Here is a 27,336-nt window from a genome sequence, read left to right as displayed (position 1 = left end):
TTTCTCATGGAGGGTGCATGTTGACTCAAGTACAGATGTTGACTGAATACCTTTTCACAAGTAATATTTAACCAAGAGTATTTCTGCTTTTACTCAAATTACCAGCACCTGTCTTACACAACAACTAAGAAGCTGTGTATTTTGTCCACCCTGCTTCTCACTGATTACCAACTCCAGAATAAGCCAGAAAAATATCTCTAAGCTATAAAAGCCGCATGTTTACTTGATTCGAGCTTTTTTTCGAGCTCAATTTTGCTCACTTATTTCTTCATTTTACATGCAGTCATGAGGAATCCATCTTCACAAACTGCAGGTGAAAAAGAAATTGACCAGAGACCTCCACATCTGTCAAGAGCTGAGTATATTTAACAGGTAGGATTCAGATGTTCATTCTCTCTCCCAAACATACTCTACATATATGCTCACCGGCTATTTTTACAGTACTCCTTACTTACAGACTGGAGTCCATCTCTTTCTTTGTATACAGTACCCCCCTCCTTCCCTTTTTACAGGGCCACCACAGAGCAGGTATTATTATTAATGAAACATTCTCAGCACTGCAGCGACACTGACGTTGTGTTGTTATGTCAGTGCGTGTTGTGAGGTAATTAAAGCATTGCTGTATCTGATACACCAATACCACACTTACTATGTCAGCATCCCTGCAGTGCTGAGAATTAATCAATAATACCTGCTTTGTGTGGTCTGGGCAGGTCCTGATCATTGATGAATGATGTGAAAGGGGGCTAAAAACGTATGCAGAGAAAAAGATCAGCTACAATTTGCAATTGCAGAGCTACAAAGTGCACATATATATTAAATAGACCTGATTCAATAGAAAAGTAAGTAAATACAAGGCAGCATTACCTAATAAGGTGGCCAGTAAGTGTACACATATAATCAAGCACAGTGATGTAATTTAATTTGTATTTTTTGTTAACAGTGTTGTAGCTGTTACCTGCTATTCTATTAATATGTCTGAATTGTGTGTAAGTTGTATATATTTTGCTTAGGCAGGTAATGCAATTGTTTCTAAAGGATTTCTGGTGTAATCAGTTCATTTATGCTTACCTGTGAACACGTGAGCTTTAAGAATTGTAAATTTTTCAAGACATGATACAGTATGTAGTGTGATAATGCATATATTACTTTCTTAGAACAGTGGCAGATTATTGATTGATCAGCTGTGTTCACCTGTGTTGTACTTCTTTGCTTGAGTCTAGCTATACTTAGTACAACAAATATTCTTATGTTAGCTCAACTAAATATCTTAGTGCTGACAGATATCAGCCAGTCATTTACGGAAGTTGACCAAACAAGATAAAGATGGGGGAAATTGGTATGAATGCTGAATGCTGGTTTCTCATATATTTAGTACATTGGAGCTCAGTTTAACATCAGAGGGCCTTGCGTTTATTTTTGTGTATGCATCATGCTCAAGCAACGCATTGATCTAACTTTTACTTTGTTTTTGTTTTCTGGCTACAGAGAGGGTCGTGCAGGTCCCTAGTGAACACCTGATGGACAATATGTGAGTTCTCATGCAGAACTGGTGGCAGTACACACTTTAAGTTCCAGTAATCATCCAACATTATGTCCGTGTGAGGCTCTATCCTATGTTGAGCACCTTCTTCGGTCAAGTCTGGACTCAGTGACTCATTATTCTTGATCAGCCAGGGCAAGTGGCTAATTCTTTTCATGATCTTTATTCATTCCACCGTGGATTATCCGTTATATATAAATGGACAAGTGCTGTTTTTTCATCATCTCAACATAGCTTTGTGAGTATCCTGGACATATTACTGAATCATCCAAGAAAAGTTTCTTGAAGTTCATCAATATAGTCTGTACCTTGGATTGTAATGGATGTTATTTGTTGTTTCCTTTGTAATTTACCATAAGCAGTTGTTGACTGTTAAATCTGTGCTAACTAATTGTAATTCCTTATGGGTTGTACTGTATTTTTTGCAATGAAATTCTGGCAACTACAGCTGCCGGTAATTTACTGTTAAATCGAACTTTGCAATAAAATGCTGTAATGTGTCATACGGTTGTACTGTGTTTATCACTGATAGACTGTAAATATGTTAATAGTATATCTGTTTTCAAAATAATTTACAACAATTCTCAACAGAGAAATTTACACTTGGCAAAAAAGCATACTGTAACGTCTTATACTTTTCCACTATATATGTTTACTGTGAAGATCTGGCAACCACAGCTGTTGTAAAGTGTAGTAAATATAAACCAGTTTTCGCCATAAATTTAGTAAATGTAAATATATTTTCCCCAGATATTGTTAAATTAATTTGTATTTACTCAATATTTGTGGGCTACAATAACTCATAATGTGGCATACTATTACTAAATACAACACATTTTAAGTTGCTTTTATTAACATTTACTGAATTTTTTTGCATAAATTTAGTTCACTTATTTAATGCATTTTAATCAAAGTTTAGGTAAGTAAAATCTATTCAGTTATATTAGGTGTCACTTGTTGCCATAATTTTTTAAAGTATTAGTCACATTTTTTACAGTGTACATCTGCGATTGGAAAAAACTATTCAATTTAATCACATTAAATTTAGATTTGGATTAGCTTTAAATCCAATTCATAAACTCACCCTTATTTTTTTTCCTTAGTCTCATACTTTAAACTTGCAATGAAAAAAACACTGGAAATGAATTGAAGGAACATCATATATTTACAGAATTAAATATTTTATTTCTTTATAGTCATAATCTTCATGTTCACAATGGTAAGGCAAGCACAGTTCACATTCCTAACTCCTTCATTAGTATGTCTCCATCATTAGTCTCTCTGAGTCTGAGTCTAAAATAGGGAACTGTGCAGCATACAGCGTTTGTGAATACTCCCTTTGTAGCCGCGAATGAGGAGCTAACTTCAGCCGGAGAATAAGACGCTGCGAATAAGGAGCCAAACGAATCGGAAGCTGCGAAAAAGTAACTAACTTCAGCCTCGTCAGCTGGGAGGTAACATTTGGGAAGGAGGGGAAAGTGAAAGTGCAAAAGTCAGGAATCAGCAGCCAAACAGCGCCGCGGCGAACTGCTGGATATTCAGATACTCGGAGAAGAGTTTAAACACAGACAGTTCTGACTCTCCGAGAAAAAGACTACGAGAGGAATAAAGGTATGTACTTCAGTGAATGGTTTATAGGACTGATTTGGGTGGGCGCGACAAACTGGCGGGGGCTGTAGGTCAGAAAAAGAAGTGTGAAGCATCACTGAGGCGTTTGATAAGCGCTGTTCAAATACTGCAGCAGGAATAAACTGCAGTCGGAGACTCGGACTTTCTACTCCACCCATAATAATCGGAGCTCATGACAGGAAGAGAAGATTTAAACTCGTAAAGCTTGTTTGGCGCTCAGGAGTAAAAATGTCCACCATAACTTTAATGATCTGATTGATGAGTCCACATTCAGAGTCTGATCACTGTTTGTAGTCACTGTATTTATCTAGTGCTGTAAACGCTGCTCGGCTACTTTGTTGCTGTAAACAGGCCATGTGTTCATTCGCTCCCAGTCCTTAAAGCCATCTAACGGTCCTTCAGAGTGGGTCCTCCATTCTCCATTTCTCCAAACGGGAGGGCAGAACTCAGAGGAGACTGGCTGAACATGATCCGGAGCTCAGCCCAGTTCAGTGTAGGAATCTCTCTCTCTCTCTCTCTCTCTCTCTCTCTCTCTCTCTCTCTCTCTCTCTCTCTCTTTTTCTCTCTAATAGAGTATCCTTTTTATTCTTCTAATGCTGGCAATATTTTCTGATAAAGAGATTTAGACTGTCAATACATTTCAGTGCTGGCTGCATTTTCTTCACTGGTTAAAGCAGAGTGGTGAATACTGAATGCAGCAAAAACACTCATTCAAACAGAGCAGACAGCGAGAAACTGAATGATATTACTGAGCTGAGAGCTGTGATGATGGTCAGTATAAAGAGGAAAAGAGCTTTTACAGTCTGCAGATACAGAACAGTGTCATCTCAGGATCTCCAGCATCTTGATATAATACTTGTTTGAGTGAGTTTAAGGCAGCAGGCAGCTGTGTTGTGTTAAATGTGTGAGCTGAGTGATGTAATTTCTTACTGAAAGGTGTTAAACAGGAGGAGGAAGAAAATGGCTGAATCCTCTTCACAACAGCCAAGAGAAGACAGTAAGAGCAGCACTGATAGACCACCATCAAGTTGTAAGTTAACACAGCTCACTTACAAATGACTGAAATATCTTTTTTCAACTCAGGATGACCTTAACTTTGGTCTTATCTGTATCAGTACAGTGAAATCAAAGGAAAACCAGATTACTGACTGTATAATGAAATGATGTTCACATTCTCAGTGTCACATTGAGAGCTGAACATTTCATGCTGAAGTTAATACAGCAGCCGTATAAATTCAGTGTTGTGCTCAGTGCATTTGAACACCATGTTATTTCTCATAGTATACATTTCAAAGTCAGTTCCACAATCTGTATGAAAATGTTCTAGATAAGGGTACATGATCTGACAGCAATTATAGCATTTACTAATGAGTAATTAATCAGGAAAATAACATTAATCAAGTTGATAAGTCATATATTAACAACCGTAAGATTAAATTACTCATCATTTACTAATGCATGTACACGTATATGAAGAGGGCTTTTTTCAAAGTCTGAGTGTGTCAGGAATTAATGTGTTAATTAAGCTTTTTGTTCTTACGACGAAAGCTCAGTGTTCTGGAATATTCTGCTTATCTCAGTCACCTGTGTTTTGTCTGTAGTTCCATCCTCTCATGATCTTGTCCATCTGTGTCTGGTTAGTCTTGCTGTGTAAGCAGTCCCTGTGTGTACCTGTGTCTTTATCTGTGTCAGGTCTTGAGTTTATTGTATTTGATTTCTTATGTTACTTTATCTGTTTCTACCTACCTAGTCTGTTTGTTTAGTTACTAAAACCAAAAACTAACACAGACATCCTTTGGCCAACAGTCCTCTTTTGACTGTTTTAATTAATCCTTCATGTTATAAAAATGACTTTTTAACTATTCAGTTGATACACAGTTGATACAGAATAGGGAATGTGTTAGTCTGCTCTCACCACTGTACACATAGAAATTATTTAATAATTGATATGGACAGTTCAGTGCCTTTTTTTTAGGATTGTAATAATCCTTCATTCAGGGCTCCCTAATCCCACTCCTGGGAACCCCACCCTATGCACATTTTTGTACTTTCACTCATCTAGTACACCTGATTGAACTTGTTATAAGCCCCTTTTGTGCTGGCTGAAATACAGAAATGTGGAAAAAAGAGCATTTCTCAATCATATTATATGATAATATAAATAATGTTTGTGCCCCTAAATGAAAGTGGTGAACTGTTAAGACGTTATGAACATAAACACAAATACTTCATTGTCATTGTGCAAGTACAGTGTGATTCAATGTGCCCTGCCAAGCTAAATAAGTAATTATTATTTTTCAAACATTAAACTACATGAAAGAAGAAAAACATAGTGCAAAAGTGTCTGTAGGTGATGATGAGGACAGTGGCAAAGAGGGTGCTTCATGTCGGATGGGATGGCCTCCAGATGCATGATGATCTTTCTTTGTTCTGTTTCCACTTCTGCTCTGCTCACCACATGCTGCCTGGACAACCAAGAGTAATTTCCTTCCACCCATGTCGACTTTGCCGCCAGTGACAGATCTGAACTGGAAAGTTGTCATCTCCTAGCTATCTGGTGTGCCATTCTGCGTGTGTGGGAGCACGCCTCATCATAGCAGGGACACCAATGAGCCTGTGTCAATGAGTGCAGAGAGCCGTTTCTAGTTTATGCTGTGCTCTATGCATAGCATGCCATGATGGCCATTCTTCTGGTGGTGGTGTCAAGTCTGAGGGTCCTCTGATGGTGAGGGACTGCCTGGGAGACAAAAGACATGAGACAAAGACAATGAAAATACAGCATTTCCCTCATAGCTCTCACACCCAGACAATATCATGTGTAAATGTTATATCTGTGATGAAAATTGTATATACAATCAGTATGTGTATGTATTATTTGACCAAGAAAAATCCTTTATTGTTGGAAAAAATTAGTTTTTCATTTGCTTGTCTGGAATGGATTCATGAAGATATTCACATGAGACTCGACGGCTACTTAACATATAGTGACTATTGCAAGTACAGCAACCTAGTGGTGAAGAAAAATAGCATCAAAAATTATTGAAGTCTTATTCTTATTAAGTGCTGTGTATCTATTCATGATAAAGGTTGTATATATTATGGAAATTCACAATTTTATGTAAAATAAAATTTGTTTAAATTGTTTTTAGTAAATAAACTAAGTAAACACAACAATCCACATTTCTGTTTTCCAAAAAGCTACCTAGGTAACAGTATGACAATGCAGAATGACATAAGGAATAGTACAAGTTGCTTCAACAGAATGAAACTAACAGAGCTTCTAGAGGTACACCGATGTGTATTAACTTGCTTGTTGCATGCTTAATTAACACATTAATACCTGAGAAATTCAGACATGGAAGAAAGGTGTCATCACTTTTCTATTCATGTATCAGTACATGCATTAGTTAATGCTGAGTAGTTTAATCTTATGATTGTTGATATATGGCTTATTTGTTCTTGATTAATTCCTTGCTACTTTCTAATTATTATCTTTTAAATGCATTAATTACTGTCAGATCATGGATCTTCACTACAAAGTGTTACTGAAACTTCATACAGTAAATTGCTCTATTCTTTTCATTCATCCACAGTTGCTCCTGACTCCAGCGGTCTCCTGTCTGAAGTTCAGTTCCTGTGTTCTATCTGTCTGAATGTGTTCACTGATCCAGTCTCCACTCCATGTGGACACAACTTCTGCATGAAATGTATTAAAACATGCTGGGGTGACAGTGAGCAGTGTCACTGTCCATTCTGTAAAGAGAAATTCACCAAGAGACCAGAACTCAAGGTCAATACAGCATTCAGAGAGGTTGTAGATCACTTCAAGAAGAAAAGTGCTCTGGATAAACCTGAGGTTCTTTGTGATGTCTGCTCTGGAGTGAAGCAGAAAGCCCTGAAATCCTGTCTGAATTGTGTTGTGTCTTTCTGTGAACCTCATTTGAAACCTCATTATATTGTTTCACAATTTAAGAAACACAAAATAATCGACCCAGTGGAGAATCTGCAAGACTACTTATGCCAGAAGCATGAGAGACCCCTGGAGCTGTTCTGTAGAGATGACCAGACATGTGTGTGTCTGTTCTGCATTGAAGGAGATCACAAGCATCACAACACTGTTCCTATAGAGGAGGAGAGTGTAGAGAAAAAGGTGGGAGTCAGTTTTAGACTAATTTATGTTTATGATCCTGATGAAGAATCTAAAAAGTTAACAGTGATTAATTATACTAAAGCAATTTTACACCAAATTTAACATAATCAAATCCAGAATATTCTACAAAAATCATGAACACAATTGTTTTTCTCTTTGCTCACAGACACAGCTAGAGAAGACACAGACAGAGATGCAGCAGATGATCCAAGACAAACTTATGAGGACAGAAGTCATCAAGTACTCGATAGAGCTCAGACAAGTTAATGAAACACAATACACTCCCAATATACTACTCTAGCTACTTTATTTTAATCTTTTGTTTTAATTTTGCAGGATGTGTAAGCCCATTTGAAAATGTGAAAAATTGTATTTTTTTTAATAAATGCCCATTTTGAATTTAATGGCAGCTACATATTTCAAAAAAAGTTGGGACAGGGTCAACAAAAGATGGGTAAGTTATTTAATGCTAAAACAAACACCTGGTGGTTCTTCTCACAACTAATAAGGTTAATTGGCAACAGTTCAGTAAAATGGTTGGGTGTAAAAAGAGCATCCCAGACAGGCTGAGTCTTTCAGAAGTAAAGATGAGGAGGGGTTCACCACTGTGAAAGACGACACAGGCAAATAGTGCAAAAATCAACAATATTGTCTCTCAGCATAAAATAACTAGGGAATGTCATCATCTATGGTGCATAATATCATTAAAAGATTCTGACAGCATGACTCCGTAGTAAAAGAGTCTGGGTGCTAAACTGGCCTGTCTGCAGTTCAGATCTGTCACTCATCTGGCACATTATGAAATTAAAAAATTGACAAAGGAGTCCCAGAACTGTTGAGCAGCTGAAATCCTACATCAAGCAAGAATGAGAAAACATTTCACCTTTAAAACTACAGCAGTTGGTCTCCTCATGTCACCCATGGCATGTGCACTAATGCACCCCTATACCTTCATGGATGCTGGTTTTTGAACTGTGCACTGATAACAAGCTGAGTGGTCTTAAGCCCAGAGGACACAGTGTCCATGATTTCCAAAAAGAATTTCAAATGTTGATTTGTCGGACCACAGGACACTTTTCCACTTCCCCTCAGTCCATTTTAAATGGGCTCGGGTCCAGAGAAGGTGGCAGCATTTCTGGATCCTGTTTATATATGTAGTTTCTTCTTTGCTTTTAGAGTTTTCACTTGCATTTGTGGATGCAGCACCTAACTGTTTTCACAAACAGTGGTTTTCAGAAGTGTTTCTGAGCCCATGCAGTGATTTCCACTACAGAATCATGTCTGTTTTTAATGCAGTGCCGCCTGCATTGAAGATCACAGCCAGCAAATACTGGTTTTTGGCCTTGGCCCTTGCATACAGAGATTCTCTGAATCTTTTACTGTTATTGTGTACCATAGATGATGAAAAGCAAAAGTTCTTTGCTATTTTATGTTACGAAACATCATTCTTGAATTGTTGCACTGTTTGCTCATGCAGTCTTTCACAGAGTGGTGAACCCCTCCTAGTCTTTACTTCTGAAAGACTCAGCCCTTCTGGGATGCTTTTTTATACTCGATCATGCTACTGACCTGTTGCCAATTAACCACCAGGTATTTTTTTTTTTTGGGCATTACACAACTGTACCAGCCTTTTGTTGCCCCGCCCCAACCATTTTGGAACGTCTTGTTGGCATCAAATTCAAAATGGGCATATATTTTTCAAAAAATAATAAAATCAATTTCAACATTTGATATATTGTCTTTGTACTATTTTCAATTAAATATAGGGTTTAATTGATTTGCACATCATTTTGCACAGCTTCTCAACCTTTTTAGAAACTGTGATTTAATTAATGTGTTAAACTGTTCTTCCATTAGAGAAACACAGAGAAAGAGAAAGCAGACAGTGTTGAAGTCTTCACTGCTCTGATCCGCTCCATTGAGAGAAGCCAGGCTGAGCTGCTTGAGGTGATGGAGGAGAAGCAGAAAGCAGCAGAGAGGCAGGCTGAAGACCTCATTAAAGAGCTGGAGCAGGAAATAACTGAGCTAAAGAGGAGAGACACTGAGCTGGAGCAGCTCTCCCACACTGAGGACCACCTCCACCTCCTACAGGTCAGTGACCCTCTATCTGCACAATGACAATGCAGCACATCACACAACAACACTGCCCATGCTGAGGGATTTCTCCTCTCTCCTGCTGGACTGTAGATTTACCCATCACTGTGCAGACCTCCACACACCAACAACTGGACTGACATCAGTATTGACCCTCATCTGAGTGTAGAGCCTGTGAAGAACACTCTGCATCAACTTCAGAAGAGTCTGAATAAGAGACTCACTGAAACTATTAATGAGAAGATCAGAGAATCAGGTGAGAAACTTTCATATTCAGCATGTTTATTTGACATGAAATGCAACTGATCAATGAAAAAAATGTGTTTGTCAATTTTATAACTTTTATAACTTCAATCAAAGATTAAAACTGACCCTGTAAAATCTAATGACTATTATTTTTATTATAATTAGTCTCAATAGAACTGAAGAGGATTCAGCGGTTTGCAGGTACAGTGCAGTTTATGTTTTTTTAATCTTTATTTGAAATGCTTTTATATTTTATTATTTAAATGTTGTCACCATCACACCACTCCTGTCTTTAGATCTAAAAATTTAATTCTTTACATTTCTACCTAAAACATAATTTATTCTTACACAAACCTTTATCAACATTTGCTCAGTGTGATTTACTGGATGATGAATTAATTTATCTGTATATTCATATATATTCATCTATATATATATATATATATTCATCTATATATATATTCATCTGTATATATATATCACACATTGTGTGTTTCTCTCAGTGGATGTGACTCTGGATGCTAATACAGCTCATCGTCAACTCATCCTGTCTGATGATGGAAAACAAGTGAGAGATGAAAACAGAAAAAAGAAGCTTCTTGACAACCCAACAAGATTTAAATATCACCCCATGGTCCTGGGAAAGGAGGGATTCTCCTCAGGGAGATTTTACTATGAGGTGCAGGTCAGTGGGAAGACTGACTGGGATTTAGGAGTTGTCAGAGAGTCCATTAACAGGAAGGGAAAGATTACAATGACCCCACAGAATGGATTCTGGACTGTGAAGTTGAGGAATGGGAATGAGTATAGAGCATGCGCTGATCCCTCAGTCCTCCTCCCCCTGAGAGAGAAGCTCCAGAAGTTGGGGGTGTTTGTGGATTATGAGGAGGGTCTGGTCTCATTTTATGACGTGGAGTCCAGATCTCATATCTACTCTTTCACCGTTCAGTCTTTCACTGAGAAACTCTATCCGTACTTCAACCCCGGTCTAAATGCTAAAGGTAAAAACTCAGCTCCACTGATCATCTCACCCGTATCAAAGGCTGAATAAATGTTCTTGAGTATTCAGCAGAATACAATGGAATTACAGAAAGACAAAGTAAAAAAGAAAAAAAAATACTTTCTTATTTTGTTGTAACATGAAGTTGAAGATTTTCTTAAATGAACTTTATTCTTTTAAAAAATATATTGGAATAGATCACTGTTAAAAAAATCATATGTAGGCAGCCATCTATGAGAGCATAATTAGCTCTCAGAAAAATGTATAATTTAGTGGTACTGAATCTATCTATCTATCTATCTATCTATCTATCTATCTATCTATCTATCTATCTATCTATCTATCTATCTATCTGTCATATATATAGAAAATAGAGATGATAGAGAGGCTTATGGTCTGTGTGTATACCAATTTAAATTTAACTGGTCAGGTTGCTGATGCTTGGCCAAAAATCTGCCCCATGATCCTTAAACAAAAGCATATAATTATTTTCTTGCTTGTCTTTTTTTATTTACAGCAGCTCGCAGTGCAGGAACGATATGAGCATCTGTTAGAAGTAACATGTTAAAGCAGCAGATTTTACAGACAGTACAGTTAAAATGTGCACTGTGGAAAAAAATGTGCTTTTGTGTTGAATTTTCTCGTGAATCAGTGCGATTCAGTTTGGTACGGATCCAACCAAGGCAGATCTGAAAGCGCCTCCCAGATGAAATGGAGATTCTGATTGGCTCTGCTGCTCAGTTTTACTCTGTCTGTTCGTGCTGGTCAGGGCTTCATGCAGTTTAGGGAAAGCTGAGGTTTTATGTTCACGTGCTAAACTTAAAAATTTGTGGGGCATCACCCCAGTACTTTGAAAAGTGGTGGGTTAAATGCCAGCTCGGCACTGTGATTCCAGTGGCCCTGTCTGGAAGTATAGTCTTAACTTCACAGCCGCTCACTGTTAGAAATAAGGTACTGTGCAGGTACGTTTTTCATTCATCAAGGTACAAACAATGTAAATGTTCCCTCAAAGGTACAACAGTGGTTTTAAGGTCCAAGTGTGTACTTTAAATAAGTTTGTCCAGGTGAAAAGTAAACATTTGTATCTTTTCATAACCTAATGCTTTAAAACAGAACAATAAAATAAAAAGCCTGGAGACGAGACAGAGTGTGTGCAGTCAATACAACTTCAATGAATTATGGTATAATTATGGCTAAAGGTACTGAGATGTACCCTTAAGGGTCCCAGCCAAGGACAGTTTTGTATCTTAGTTTTCTGAGAATGTGATTAGGAATAATTGTGTTTAGATGAAATACTCATCAATACGGCTTTCATTGTGGTCTGATCAAGATCTCATATGTCATGTTACTTTGCACATTCATGTTCTCATGTACAAGTTCATAGATCCTTTTACTAATGACCAAAATCAACATTCTGTTATTAGACTGAAACAACAAGACCATCCACTCTGAACATGCACTCTTCCTCTTTAAAGAGCAGAAAACAGTTATCAGCGATAAAGACTCTTGAACTAAATCATAAACCAATATCAGATTCATGCTCAGAAGTGTGCATCGCTCGTTGTCATCGTGGTTAGAGAGACAAAACACCTTCAAATAACATTTCCAAGTTAAAAACTTTTAAATCCACAATATCAAATCATGAAGACGGTGGACTGAGAAATTAAAACATGCTAATAGACAGTCTATGTTAACTCTATGAGCTCAGTGTTGAGGCGCACTGCAGTTTGAGAAAAGCTTAGTAAAACAGGGAAACACAAACTCTGAGAGTCAAACTCTAAAGTAGAGCTGAACTGACCCTCAGACTAAACCAGAGCTAGAATCACTAACTGAGAAACAAACATGTTTTACGAAAAATATCAAATCTGTTGTATAAACAGCTCAAATTCCTCAACCAATGGTTAAACAAGAGCAGGTTAAAGTTTCCTTCAAACACCAGCTCACATATGCTGCGTCCAAAGCCACATACTTCCATACTAATTAGTATGGAAAGTTGCCACATGTTGCTAATAATAATAATAATAATAATAATAATAATAATAATAATATGGTTTTTTTTTTATTTTTGTTTAAAAATTATAGAAATGGCCTAATACCACTTTTCTTTAACACTGATACCAATATTACAGCCTTAAGTAACAACCTCGCATTTTTCTTTAAAAAATATTGAGCTTTAAAATTAACCACTTTTAATTGAAGATTTTTAATTGAAGATCAAAAAGTGGAATATCATCATCAAACTACTGGATCACTTTAAGACCCCAGAGGATAAACTACACATCTAAAAACATCACAGTGTGAGTGATATTTCAGGACAAATTTGTTACTGAATCAGAATCATTATTTTCCCCACAGTATCTGATCCAGCACTTTCTGCTGAGATCAGCTCAATACAGAAACCCACCAATACTGATAGACCATCTCTGATTATTTAACGTTTGTTTACTTGTTATTGTTGATCTCATAATTGTAATGCATTATTGTTGAATGGTGAACTGTCTGTAATGTATCAGCATCAGAAATGAAGACTGTTAAACTCTGTTCTCTTCTGATTGAGACTCTTCTGATCTACAATAAAATAGTTGGAAGCTCTAAAGTGAAAAGCTGCAAAATATAACAGAATGAAATTAAAAAAGAGAATTAGTAACTAAATGTATAACTAATATAATAAAAGTAAAAAAGTGAGTAAAATGTGCATTTCTTTCCTCACAAATATACTTTAGTAAAAAGTATTATCAGTGAGGGGAGAACACTGTTTCTTTATTTAAATATTTTAAATAAAGTGTTATTATAATTACAGACGTTTCATATTTTGTCTTATAAAGTGCTGAGGTCAGATCAAGTTTGATTCACTCAGAAGTTACAAACTCTTAAAACCATCACAAACTCTTATAGTGAAATTCAGATTTACAGTATAAATTTATCCTTTATTACACTTTATTTTACAGATTATATTCTTTTATGTTTGTCTTTTAAGGATTTTACTCTCCAGTAGATGGCAATGAAGGAATGGGTCTTGAATAAAAAGTCTGTCTTTCTTTGATCTGCCTCTTTCTTAGATTTAAATTCCTCTTAAATTAATTTGCAGGAAGTTATTACATTAAATGTTTATGGATACACTGCCTGAAGTCTGAAACATTGTTTTACAATAGTTTTGAAGTTCTAAGACAACTTTTTTTTTATAATTTGGAAAGTGATGTAAGCAAAAATAGCATACACACACACACACACACACACACACACACACACACACACACACACACAATTATTCACCACTATTTTATCATTATCAACATTACACATAAAACTCAGTGGATGAGAATTCGCTTATAAGAAAACTGGATTATGTGATTATGTGTAAAATATGTGTGTAAATGACTGGTTTCTGCAGTGTTCTGTAATCAGTTGCGAGTTTCCCTGTTTATCTCACTCTACTTGTCTTTTAACATAATAGTGAATGTAAAAATGAATTATTCAGTTTTTTATGAAAGTCAAAGCAAATAAAATCACATTTCAAACAAAATCACATTTACACAGGTGCAAAGGTGAATGAAAATCTTATGTACGTGGCCCCCTTGTAGAAGAAAAAAAAGTATATATATATATATATATATATATATATATATATATATATATATATATATACACACACATTAGACAATATACACATTAATATACATCACTATTGCACTATTTCCAATGAACAATTTTGCACAGTAATATAAGTAACAAAAAAAAAAAAAGGCTATGATATGTTCAGTTTTACACATTACCAAGTATGCAGTTGTGAATCCGATCAATCAGTGGATCTGTTGTCTGTAGGTGAACTGCAGTAGGTCCAGAGTGGCCAGTAGTGAGAAGCAGATAAACTCTCTGACCAGATTCTCAAAGCACTTGCTTATGATGGAGGTCAGAGCAGCCGGGCGCCAGTCATTTAAAGTAGTAACCCTGGCTGACTTTGGAACTGGCACAATGGTGGCTACAGCACGCAGGAACAATTGAGAGTGAGAAAGAGAGAGAGGTTAAAGATGTCTGTAAACACTCCTGCTAAAAGTGATAAAAGTGAGGGAAATGTTTCAGTTAATTGAATTTCTAATATCATTTAAACTGCACTCTAAGTAATACCGTATCTCACAGAACACATTACATCAGCTTTCATCACATATCATCGCATCTGTTCACAGTGAAGAGCAGCTCTGTGCTTTAGTACCAGCCTAACTGTGAATATAGTTACAGTGACTCTCAGAAACTCTCACATATGTTTTCAGTGGATCATAAAAACCCATAAAAAGTACACAATAACAGAAACTCCTAGATTCATCAATAACAGCTGCCTTCCAGATAAGAAGTGCAGCAACTCTTTTGCCCTCAGCTGAACAGCTTCAGCTTTTTGAATTGTTAAATTTAAATGTCTCAATTTCTTAAACAGATGAAGTTGATGAAAAGTACATCACACTCAGAGCTCTCCATAAAGATCCAGTAATGTTTAGATCTGATGACTGAGGAACTCATGGAACTTGTTTGTCTTCATCCTGATGTTCAGAGAAACTGACTATTTGTCCTCTTTGTTTGTGTCCCCTGTTTAAGTGAAAGCTCACATATAAAAGTGCTGATAGTCAGAACTCTCTGATCATTGACATAACTGATGCTCAAAGTAATCTGACTCACTTGTATTAGCTGACTCTGTGCATGTATTTTAGTAGTGAAACACTGTTTGTATCTTATTTCTAATATTTTGTCCACTCTTTGTATATAAACTCTTTACAGATATTTTAGAGAAGCTTAATTAAAACAGAAAACTATTCTTGTAACCAGCCACTCATCACAGAGAGAAAGTAGTGATACTGACCTTAAACAGAGAATCACACTCATGCTGCGTATATTAAAGTGAAAACTGTGTTCACATCCTGTGCAGAACATCCTGTCTTACATCCTGTGCACATTTGGGAAAGAGGGGAAGGTGAAAGTGGAAAAGTCAGGAATCAGCAGCCATCTTATTAACACAGCTCCGCGGCGAACGGCTGAATATTCAGATACTCGGAGAAGAGTTTAAACACAGACAGTTCTGACTCTCCGAGAAAAAGACTACGAGAGGAATAAAGGTATGTACTTCAGTGAATGGTTTATAGGACTGATTTGGGTGGGCGCGACAAACTGGCGGGGGCTGTAGGTCAGAAAAAGAAGTGTGAAGCATCACTGAGGCGTTTAATAAGCGCTGTTCAAACACTGCAGCAGGAATAAACTGCAGTCGGAGACTCGGACTTTCTACTCCACCCATAATAATCGGAGCTCATGACAGGAAGAGAAGATTTAAACTCGTAAAGCTTGTTTGGCGCTCAGGAGTAAAAATGTCCGCCATAACTTTAATGATCTGACTGATGAGTCCACATTCAGAGTCTGATCACTGTTTGTAGTCACTGTATTTATCTAGTGCTGTAAACGCTGCTCGGCTACTTTGTTGCTGTAAACAGGCCATGTGTTCATTCGCTCCCAGTCCTTAAATCCATCTAACGGTCCTTCAGAGTGGATCCTCCATTCTCCATTTCTCCAAACGGGAGGGCAGAACTCCCACTAAACACAAAGCAGGAATTAAACCACAGAGCGGTTATTTGTGGTGTTCTGATGGGCAGCTGTGGCTCCGCGTCTCTGTAAGATACAAGAAATTGCGTGTTTGTGCACGTGATCGGTTGTTTTGCAGCTCTTTAGAATGACATTCATTGTTTTATCATTTTATCATATTTCATCATAAATCATACCCACCCCCTCTCTCTAGTAACGTATCCTACCTGTTCTTTTAATGCTAGTAACATTTTTTAATAAAGAGATTTAGTTTCCCTATCAATACATATCATTTTCATTTCACTGCATTTTCTTAAATTATTAAAATCAGAGCGGTGAATACTGAGTGCAGCAAAAACCCTCATTCAGACAGAGCAGACAGTGAGAAACTGTGAATGATATCACTGAGCTGAGAGCTGTGATGATGGTCAGTATAAAGAGGAAAAGAGCTTTTACAGTCTGCAGATACAGAACAGTGTCATCTCAGGACCTCCAACGTCTCTGTCTGTGTGGACGTGTTTGATGTAATACTTGTTTGGGTGAGTTCAAGGGTGCAGGACGCTGTGTTGTATTAAATGTGTGAACTGTGTGATGTGATTTCTTACTGAAAGGTGTTAAACAGGAGGAGGAGAAAATGGCTGAATCATCATCACAACAACAAAGAGAAGACAGTAAGAGCAGCACTGATAGACCACCATCAAGCTGTAAGTTAACACAGCTCCCTTACAAATGACTGAAATATCTCTTTTCAACTCAGGATGATCTTAACTATGATCTTATCTTAATCAGTGAGATCAAAGGAAAACCAGATTACTGACTGTATAATGAAATGATGTTCACATTCTCAGTGTCACATTGAGAGCTGAACATTTCATGCTGAAGTTAATACAGCAGCCGTATAAATTCAGTGTTGTGCTCAGTGCATTTGAGTGATGAAGTCAGTCACCATGTTTTTCTCATAATATACATTTTAATGTCAGTTCCACAATCTGCATGAAAATGTTCTAGATAAGGGTACATGATCTGACAGCAATTATAGCATTTACTAATGAGTAATTAATCAGGAAAATAACATTAATCAAGTTGATAAGTCATATATTAACAACCGTAAGATTAAATTACTCATCATTTACTAATGCATGTACACGTATATGAAGAAGGCTTTTTTCAAAGTCTGAGTGTGTCAGGAATTAATGTGTTAATTAAGCTTTTTGTTCTTACAACGAAAGCTCAGTGTTCTGGAATATTCTGCTTATCTCAGTCACCTGTGTTTTGTCTGTAGTTCCATCCTCTCATGATCTTGTCCATCTGTATCTGGTTAGTCTTGCTGTGTAAGCAGTCCCTGTGTGTACCTGTGTCTTTATCTGTGTCAAGTCTTGAGTTTATTGTGTTTGATTTCTTATGTTACTTTATCTGTTTCTACCTACCTAGTCTGTTTGTTTAGTTACTAAAACCAAAAACTAACACAGACATCCTTTGGCCAACAGTCCTCTTTTGACTGTTTTAATTAATCCTTCATGTTATAAAAATGACTTTTTAACTATTCAGTTGATACACAGTTGATACAGAATAGGGAATGTGTTAGTCTGCTCTCACCACTGTACACATAGAAATTATTTAATAATTGATATGGACAGTTCAGTGCCTTTTTCTTAGGATCGTAATAATCCTTCATTCAGGGCTCCCTAATCCCACTCCTGGGGACCCCACACTATGCACATTTTTGTACTTTGACTCATCTAGAACACCTGATTGAACTTGTTATAACCCCCTTTTGTGCTGGCTGAAATGCAAAAATGTGGAAAAAAGAGCATTTCTCAGTCAAATTGTATGATGTATCATTATACATGTAATGTGTGTGCCCCCTAAAAGAAAAAGGGGTGAACTGTTAAAACGTTATGAACATGAGCACAAAAACAAGTACAGTGAGATTCAATGTGCCCTGCCAAGCTAAAAAAATAATAAAGTAATAGAATTTCAAACATTAAACTACATAAAAGAAGAAAAATGCAGTGCAAATACATGTACATGTAGTAAAATTATAGTAAAACTGTGAATGAGTGCAAAGTCCCAGATAATGATGTTTACATATTTCTTGGGTGTGAGGTAGTAGAATCGTTTGGTTTGGGATGAGTGTCCATGACTGTAGTGCTGTGGTGATTAAATGACAATGTGATCAGTAAACAGTGATGTAAACAATATACAGTAGCAGTGCAGGTGCACAGAGTGCAATTACAGTACAAACATATATGCTTACTAAAATGGACAATGGGCTGTATGTAGACAAGTATGAAGGTGTAGTATTTAGGCGTTCAGACCAGCAGTATGTATCTGGATGTTCGGTGTGTGAGTATGGATTTGGCGTCAGTGCACCTGTACCGCTGTCCAGAGGGCAAAAGAGTGAAGAGATAGTGTCAGGGGTGAGTTGAGTCAATGCTGATGGCTCTGTGGAGGCAGCTGGAGCTGTAGATCTCTTGGAGAGGTGGGTGCTGGACTCTGACAGGTCTCAGATTCATTTATTAAGAAAACTCTTCATATATTTACCCATATAGCTATTCACCTCCATACTTAGGTTAATTCTCTAGAGGTTCCTTCACGTCTAAGTGTTGAGCTGGAAGTCTCCCAAACCACACTGCTTCATACTATTTAGCTGTGAATCACATTACTTGAGCTATTTGTTTCTTTTGTCTTTTATTTTTATAATTTCTTTGTTTTGTTTTTGTTTATCATTGAAAGTAATTCAAATGTAGTTTGATATTTAGCCAAAAAATTTTGATTGAAGCATCCTTGGTGCGAGCATTTGTATCTCTTGCCCTGGTCTGTAGACTTCAAATAAATCTGGGTTACTCTAATTTCTTGTCTAAGGTTTCAGCAATAATAACAACATTAAATTGCTGAACACGCTACAAATCCTAGAACCTTCTCAGTGTTAACCTTATCATAAATAGTTTTGTCATCTTATGTAAATAAAACCATCACAGGGCACAATGTTACTGAGATTTTTTTAACCAGATGGGATCAGTTTTTCATGGTTAGCTGGAGTAAGGCCAGTTTGCCAGGCCTTACAGGAAATCTGTCATTTTTAAAACATTTAATTTCGTTATTATTTTGTTTACACTTAACATTTACTTTTCTGTCTTAAGTGAATGCAGTGTGTCATTAGCGTTGGCTTGGGAATTTACAGCAAACAGTCAACTTCACCACATAAAATCAAAGTTTTTCTGTGATTTTTTCATGCTCTGAGTTGAACACATGAGGCAGGAAAATAATGTTACATCTCGGCCTGATTTGAGCATCAGAGAGCAACGAGGCTGAAGTCAGCTTCCTATTCGCCATCTTCTTGTTCAAGTACCCGTTCCACCTAAAAGGGTGCAGAAGTTACATTCTGGCATTAATAACTGCTGCACCATTGAAGGTGGAACAGGAAAATTTGAACATTAAGCTGGTGAATAAGAAGCTGACTCAAGCTTCCTCAGAAAACACAAGTAAGCACTTCTCCGAGTATCTCAAATTTAATGCCAGTTTCTCAGATCAATAAACAGAAATAATACAACATACTAAGTTTCTCATAAGCCTCTTGAGTCCCCTTCAGAATAGTTTTCAAGCATCTATTCAGCTCAGTGGCAGATTCATAGTAATAAATGTCCCCCCCGCCAATGTCAAACTCACTCCTACGCCCTTGCATAAAAGTCTAGGTGGGATGTTTTGATAGCTTAAATCTCCTTATCAAAAATACTACTAGCATTAAAACTATGAGGCTGAAGTCAGCTTCTTATTTGCCAGCTTCTTGATCAGATCTAGCTGCTCCACTGGTGTGGCTGCACTCTGATCTGGGATTGCATATGCCTTGGGCAATTTTGTGAAATGATCCATGGTCATGAAAACATAACATTTCCCAGTGTTGCTAGTGGGGAAGGGGCCCAGGACGTCCATGGGGACTCTTTATGGGTGTGCCACGGTGGAGGGACTGCAGCGTGCGATGGCTGTGAAGGTCCCTTCTTTGCCATGTATAGGTCACAGCAATGCACATACAGCTCCACATCTATGCAGCAGCCTGGCCAGTAGAACCTCTTCCGTAACAGCTTCAGGATCTTGCCTATGTGGAAGTGCCTCATGCCAGCCATTCCATGCACTGCACTCAGCAATGTCTTATGTAAACTGTACTGCACCAGCAACTGCTATTAAGCTTCCTTGGCACCTATTCCACCCACACACAGTACAGCAACTCGTCATGCATCTGGAGGCTTTCCCACCCAGCTTGAAGAACCTTAGCAGTGTCAAATCCAGTTTCTGCCCCGCCTGGTGCAAACTGCATGCCCAGGAGAGTTTGGCATCTTCCTCTTGAGCGTGCAGTTGGTTTCAGGAAGGGCACAAACTGGATTAGACAGATGTGACCCAACATTGACCCCTTGTTAAGGTGATTCATGCTGGCTGGGACAGCCTCCAGATGCATGATGAGCTTTCTTTGTTCTGATTCTGGTGTCACTCAGTCATTTTAAACTTTTACTCTCTAACCACCTCCACTCTACCTGCAACTGTTTTACCTGATTTTTTACCATTGTTGTCTTATTTTCATTATTTTATTATTTAATTGTTTGTTTATTTATTATTATTCATATTCTTATTCTTATTTTAATTATGATTATTTTATTATTATTTTAGTCATTTTAATTCATTTTTTGTTTACTTTTGATCTTATCCTCCTTTTATTTTATTTTGATTTAATTTAATTTGATTTTATTAACTTTTACATTTTAGCAATGTTTTAATTGTTGTTTTATATTTTTTATTGTATTTTTATGTATTTTTATCATTAATGTTTAATTTTTTTATGCTTACCTGATTTGAGTCATTTTTTTAAAATATACTTTTATTATTTGATATATTCTTACACGTTATCAACCCCTTGTTCTGTATCAACTCGGCAACATTGTAAATGAGAGTCACCATCAGTGTTCTGTGAGATTAAATAAAGGTTGATTGATTGATTGATTGATTGATTGATAATAAATGATAAAGGTGGTATATATCAAGACAATTAACAATTTTATTTAAATAGCCTGTTTTTAGTGAATAAGCTAATTAAACACAACAATTCACATTTCTGTTTTCAAAAAGCTACATAGTTAAGAGGACGTTACAGAATGACAAAAATAACAGTATAAGTTGCATGAACAGAATGACACCAACAGAGCTTCTGTGGTACACCGATGTGTATCAACTTGCTCACTGCATGATTAATTAACACATCAATGCCTGAGAAATTCAAATGTGGAAGAAAGTCTTCATTACTTTTATATTCATATATTAGTACATGCATTAGTTAATGCTGAGCAGTTTTGTTTGTTGATACATGATTTATTAATTAATGTTCTTAATTCCTTGCTACTTTCTTATTAATTATTCTCTGGTAAATGCATTCATTACTGTCAGATCATGTACCTTCATTATAAAGTGTTAAAATGTATATAGTAAATGACTGTGTTCTCTTCATTCATCTACAGTTGCTCCTGACTCCAGAACTCAAGGTCAGTACAACACTGAGAGAGGTTGTAGATCACTTCAAGAAGAAAAGTGCTCTGGATAAACCTGAGGTTCTTTGTGATGTCTGCACTGGAGTGAAGCAGAAAGCCCTGAAATCCTGTCTGGATTGTGTTGTGTCTTTTTGTGAGTCTCATTTAAAACCTCATTATATTGTTTCACAATTTAAAAAACACAGAATAATCGACCCAGTGGAGAACCTGAAGGATTACTTATGCCAGAAGCATGAGAGACCCCTGGAGCTGTTTTGTAGAGATGACCAGACATGTGTGTGTGTCTGTTCTGCATTGGAGGAGATCACAAGTATCACAACACTGTTCCTATAGAGGAGGAGAGTGGAGAGAAAAAGGTGGGAGTCAGTTTTAGACAAATTACTGTTTAACATTGTGGTGAAGAATCTAAAAAGTTAACAGTGATTAATTATACTGAAATACTTTTACACCAAATCAAGCATAATCAAATCCAGAATATTCTACAAAGATCATCATCTTTAAAATATGAAAACCCAATTGTTTTCCTCTTTGTTCACAGACACAGCTGGAAAAGACACAGACAGAGATGCAGCAGATGATCCAAGACAGACTGAAGAAAATAGAAGTCACCAAACACTCAGCAGAGCTAAAAAAAAGTGAGTGAAACACAATATACTACCATATACTACGTTAACTACTTTTTTTAAACTTTTGATTTAATTTTGTAGAATGTACAACCCCATTTGAAAATGTGAATTAATGTTTATGCCTTCATTAAATATATACCCATTTTGAATTAGTGTATAATAATGGCAGTCTTTCAGAAGTAAAGATGAGGTGGGGATCACCACTCTGTGAAATGACTGCACAGGCAAATAGTGCAACAATTCAAGAATATTGTCTCTCAACATAAAATAACCAGGGGATTTCAGCATCTATGGTACATATGCTGCTATCTAGATGATGTGTTTTTCAGAGAAGGCCTTTCTTATTTTAGCAAGACAATGCCAAACCACACACTGTACAAATTACAACACCATGACTCTGTAGTAAAGGAGTACGGGTGTTAAACCGACGCCGTCTGCAGTCCAGACCTGTCATTCATTGAAAACATTTGGTGCATTATGAAATGAAAAATATGAAAAAGGTGACCCTGAACTGTTAAGCAGCTGAAATCCCATATCGAACAAGAATGTGAAAACATTTCACTTTCAAAACTACAGCAGTTAGTCTCCTCAGTTCCAAACACTTACAGAGTGTTGTTAAATGAAGAGGTAATGCAACACAGTGGTAAACATGCCCTGGTCTCAGCTTTTTGTGTGGTGCAAAAACAACAAATTTTTCAGTTTCAACATCGGATATATTGTATTTGTATGATTTTGAATTAAACAAAGGGTTTCATTGATTTGCAAATCATTACATTTTGTTTTTATTTACATTTTCAACATTGTCCCACCCTTTTTAGAAACTGTGATTTGATTAATGTGTTAAACTGTTCTTCCATCAGAGAAACACAGAGAAAGAGAAAGCAGACAGTGTTGAAGTCTTCACTGCTCTGATGCGCTCCATTGAGAGAAGCTAGGCTGAGCTGTTAAAAACGATGGAGGAGAAGCAGAAAGCAGCAGAGAGGCAGGCTGAAGACCTCATTAAAGAGCTGGAGCAGGAAATCACTGAGCTAAAGAGGAGAGACACTGAGCTGGAGCAGCTCTCCCACACTGAGGACCACCTCCACCTCCTACAGGTCAGTGTCTCTCTATCTGCTCAATGACAATGCAACGCATCACACAGCAACACTGCCCATGCTGAGCGATTTCTCCTCTCTCCTGCTGGACTGTAGATTTACCCATCACTGTGCAGACCTCCACACACCAACAACTGGACTGACATCAGTATTGACCCTCATCTGAGTGTAGAGCCTGTGAGGAACGCTCTGTCTCAACTTCAGAAGAGTCTGAATAAGAGACTCACTGAAACTATTAATGAGAAGATCAGAGAATCAGGTGAGAAACATTCAGAGTCTACATGATTTCTAAACAGAAATCTGTAGAAGAAACCTTCAGGGTTGGGAGGGTGCATTTAAAAATGTATTCCATTACAGAACTGCACAGTTTTATGAATCAGAATGCTAGATTATAAGTGACTTAAATATCGTGCCTCACAGAAACAATATTTCAAATATAAAGTTGACAAATTTGTATAACTATAATTTGTTTGAGTTTAGACATCTATACTCAAACCTTGGAGTTTGCTCTCAAAAAAAAAAGTGATTAAAAAAAAATCTGTACATTGAGACTAAAAGCTCTACAACTAAACACAGGGGAACGATGTGCATCACTGAAGCATGATTTAGTGTATTGGATCAATTGCAATATAGTTAAAAACTATGTTGCTCTCCTGGAACTTTTCCTTATTTGCTTTATTTGTCAAACTTTATCTGTTGTGTGTCTTGCCGAAGTCAAAAGATCAGTCTGGTATGAATCCTATTTTGAGTCACCTCATTAACAATAATCATAAACAGAGATCATTCTAAAATCTCTAACTGCCCATCATGTGTGTTTTATCTGCTAAAATGCCATTCTGGCCCATAAGGCTTCATGCTGGTGGGTAGTGCTGGACTTTGATGATGGTAGTTTATAGATGCTCCTGATCAGCTGTCAGCAGTTTCAGCAGTTCATAGAAGTCAATGTGATCTATGAGTTTAAGAAGACATTAATTTCACACGTAAACGAAGAGTACCAAAAATAATCATCATTTACACACATTAACATTTTTACCAGTCATTCTACAACAACTGAAGAAAGAAATCATATAGGTGAGAGTGAAACTAACCTCACCGCTCACAAGACTTAATTCACTCTGTGTACACATTTCAGCCTGATCTTCATTATCTTAAACCGCTTAATCCAGATAGGATCATGGTAGCAGTCAGGAGAGCAGAGAATCCCAGACAACCCTGCCCCCTGCAACTTCCTCCAGCCCAAGCCTCTTCCAGGCCAACTTGGAGATATAATCCATATAAACACAAAACGGTTATGAATGAGTTGCTCGATACCTGAGACGTTGTTTTGTGATAGTTTTGTTATAAAGTTTTGGCCAAAATCGTATTTTTAGTAAAACATATTACTCCAGTATCACTTCTGTGTTTCCTCTCAAAACCTCATTCTCAACTGAGATCAATGCGCACAAGCTAATGTACTTTTGTAGTTACTAGCCTGTAGCTACAGCACCAAAGCAGAAAAACCCTGGGCGAATGGAAATCGACGGTGTCAACAACAAACTACTTGCTACTGCAAGGAGAGCGAGGGAGGAGAGCGAGGTGCAGCTGTGGTCTATCGCAGCTCCTCTGATGAACAACGTTACTTACATAAGCTCACATACTTACATAAGGAGTTTTGCTGACCGTGTGATGCAACACCTAGACCCCAAACAACACAAACATGCAGGGTGGAGAGGTACAACAGGGCGTTGTATTTTTTCGATTTTAGCACTATTTTACCATTATCAGTGTGACTTACAAAACCTTATAAGACAAATAGTTCACTGGTCATTTTTTAATAGTAGATAAAATGATGATATTCGTAGTGTAGACATATGGACGTCTGGTTCCTAGTACTACAACGGTGAACACTTTTGACTCTGTAAATTTCTCTAGAAAGGCGCATTTCACACCAAACCACTCTGAATGATTTTGTTTACATCTAACGGTTGAATGAGTAAGTAATTTCGCAAAGTCGGTAGAGTTCCCCTTTAAGTCTGGAGCTGTAACACAGCTGCTATAAGTTTACATCTGACAACATGACATTGCAGTATTATTTTTTCTCATCATTATTGGACAAGGTGACATTCATTCCTCTTTGATTTGGCTGTTAAATAGTGGGAGTTCTGCAGTCTCGTCCCTATATCGCTTCAGTTTTTTGCTGATAGAATAGCTACATCAGATACACAAATGCCTATAAAAACATCATATAGTCTCCCAAAATGCTGGGACAAGGCCTATCTTGCCAACATTCATGCCCGATCTGTCTTTAGCATTTTTTTACCGCCTGATTTCTGAGCTTCTGTGACCATACATGCCCTCTGCACGTTTATTTCCAGTTTAAGTGATAGAACATTTTAAATTTGGATAGATTAACTGACAATAACAGAACCAAAAAACAAGAACTGACCCATTTTCCCATTTTTCAATGCTGGTTTTGAAATAAAAAATCGAATGACCAAAAGATACATGGACCAAAAAGTGACTGGTTAGTGAAAAATGATTTTTGTTTGTTAATTTTATGGCATTTATTTCAGTTCAAGAATAAAATAAATCAACGATTTACAGTCTAATGACTATTATTATTATTGTAATTAGTCTCAACAGAACTGAAGAGGATTCAGAAGGTTGCAGGTACAGTGCAGTTTATGTTTTCTTCTCTTTTAATTATTTGAAATCTTATTATATTTTATTGTTTTAATATCATCAGCATTACACCACAGCTGCCCTAGAACTAGAAGTGTCGTTCATTAAAGTTCTTCATAAAATATATTTTATTCTTCTACAAACCTTCTCAAAGTGTGATTCACTGGATGATGAATTCATTTATTATCTGTATATTCATATCACACACTGTGTGTTTCTCTCAGTGGATGTGACTCTGGATGCTGATACAGCTCAAATATATCTCATCCTGTCTGATGATGGAAAACAAGTGACACATGGAAACAGAAAACAGAAGCTTCCTGACAACCCAAAGAGATTTAATAGATGTGTCTGTGTCCTGGGAAAGGAGCGATTCTCTTCGTGGAGATTTTACTATGAGGTCCAGGTCAGGGGGAAGACTGACTGGGATTTAGGAGTGGCCAGAGAGTCCATTAACAGGAATGGGAAGATTACATTGAGCCCACAGAAAGGATTCTGGACTGTGATTCTGAGGAATGGGAATGAGTATAAGGTGTGTGATGATCCCTCAGTCCCCCTCATACTGAGAGAGAAGCTCCAGAAGGTGGGAGTGTTTGTGGATTATGAGAAGGGTCTGGTCTCCTTTTATGATGTGGAGTCCAGATCTCATATCTACTCTTTCACTGGTCAGTCTTGCACTGAGAAACTCTATCCATACTTCTGCCCCTGTATTAATGACGGAGGTAAAAACTCAGCTCCACTGATGATCTCACCCGTATCAAAGACTGAATAGATACAGTATTTGACAGTGACTGCAATGAGAACAGCAGATAAAAACACACTTTAAGGCAAAATAGTCCCCAAATTAAGCATAATTTTTTCCAGACTTTCCACTATTTTACCATCATAAACTTTACCTATAAAACTCAGAAGACATGTAGGAACCTGATGTATGTAGGAACTGATGGCTATATTTATGTTGTGATATCATGACCCCTGGTTCCTATCACTACCACTGTAAAGAAAAGTGAATCAGTAATTTTCTTTAGAACAGAGCATTTACATGATACCTCTCTGAATGACTTTATTTACATCTTAACCCCTGAATTATTAGTTTGGGAATCTGTGGAATTCCCTTTAACTTTAAAAAATAAACAATTTCTTTCTTCTTTTCATTGAAACATAAATCCATTTGTATGCAAAAGTTTGGACACCCCTGGT

At 37.0% G+C, this 27,336-nt stretch overlaps 1 protein-coding gene, 1 long non-coding RNA gene and 1 pseudogene across 2 annotated transcripts; 2 read left to right on the top strand and 1 right to left on the bottom strand.

Moving 5' to 3' along the window:
* The first annotated feature begins 3,035 nt into the window (after positions 1 to 3,035).
* On the top strand, positions 3,036 to 27,336 carry LOC118801152 (E3 ubiquitin-protein ligase TRIM39-like). The gene is given in 12 exon segments (XM_036561318.1): positions 3,036 to 3,154; positions 4,109 to 4,202; positions 6,766 to 7,322; positions 7,489 to 7,584; positions 9,180 to 9,413; positions 9,510 to 9,672; positions 9,828 to 9,863; positions 10,166 to 10,704; positions 23,242 to 23,475; positions 23,572 to 23,734; positions 26,089 to 26,124; positions 26,361 to 27,336. Coding segments are annotated over 11 exon segments (2,676 nt in total). The 5' UTR covers positions 3,036 to 3,154; positions 4,109 to 4,132; the 3' UTR covers positions 26,909 to 27,336.
* LOC118801171 lies at positions 12,105 to 12,282 on the bottom strand (annotated as a pseudogene).
* On the top strand, positions 15,613 to 22,390 carry LOC118801167. The gene is made up of 5 exons (XR_005006472.1): positions 15,613 to 15,764; positions 16,833 to 16,925; positions 21,726 to 21,749; positions 21,941 to 22,111; positions 22,294 to 22,390. It is a non-coding gene; the product is annotated as an uncharacterized LOC118801167 (long non-coding RNA).

The sequence above is a fragment of the Colossoma macropomum genome, unplaced genomic scaffold (assembly GCF_904425465.1).
Source record: "Colossoma macropomum unplaced genomic scaffold, Colossoma_macropomum, whole genome shotgun sequence".
Classification (NCBI taxonomy): domain Eukaryota; kingdom Metazoa; phylum Chordata; class Actinopteri; order Characiformes; family Serrasalmidae; genus Colossoma; species Colossoma macropomum.
This window is presented reverse-complemented; position numbering and strand designations above follow the sequence as displayed.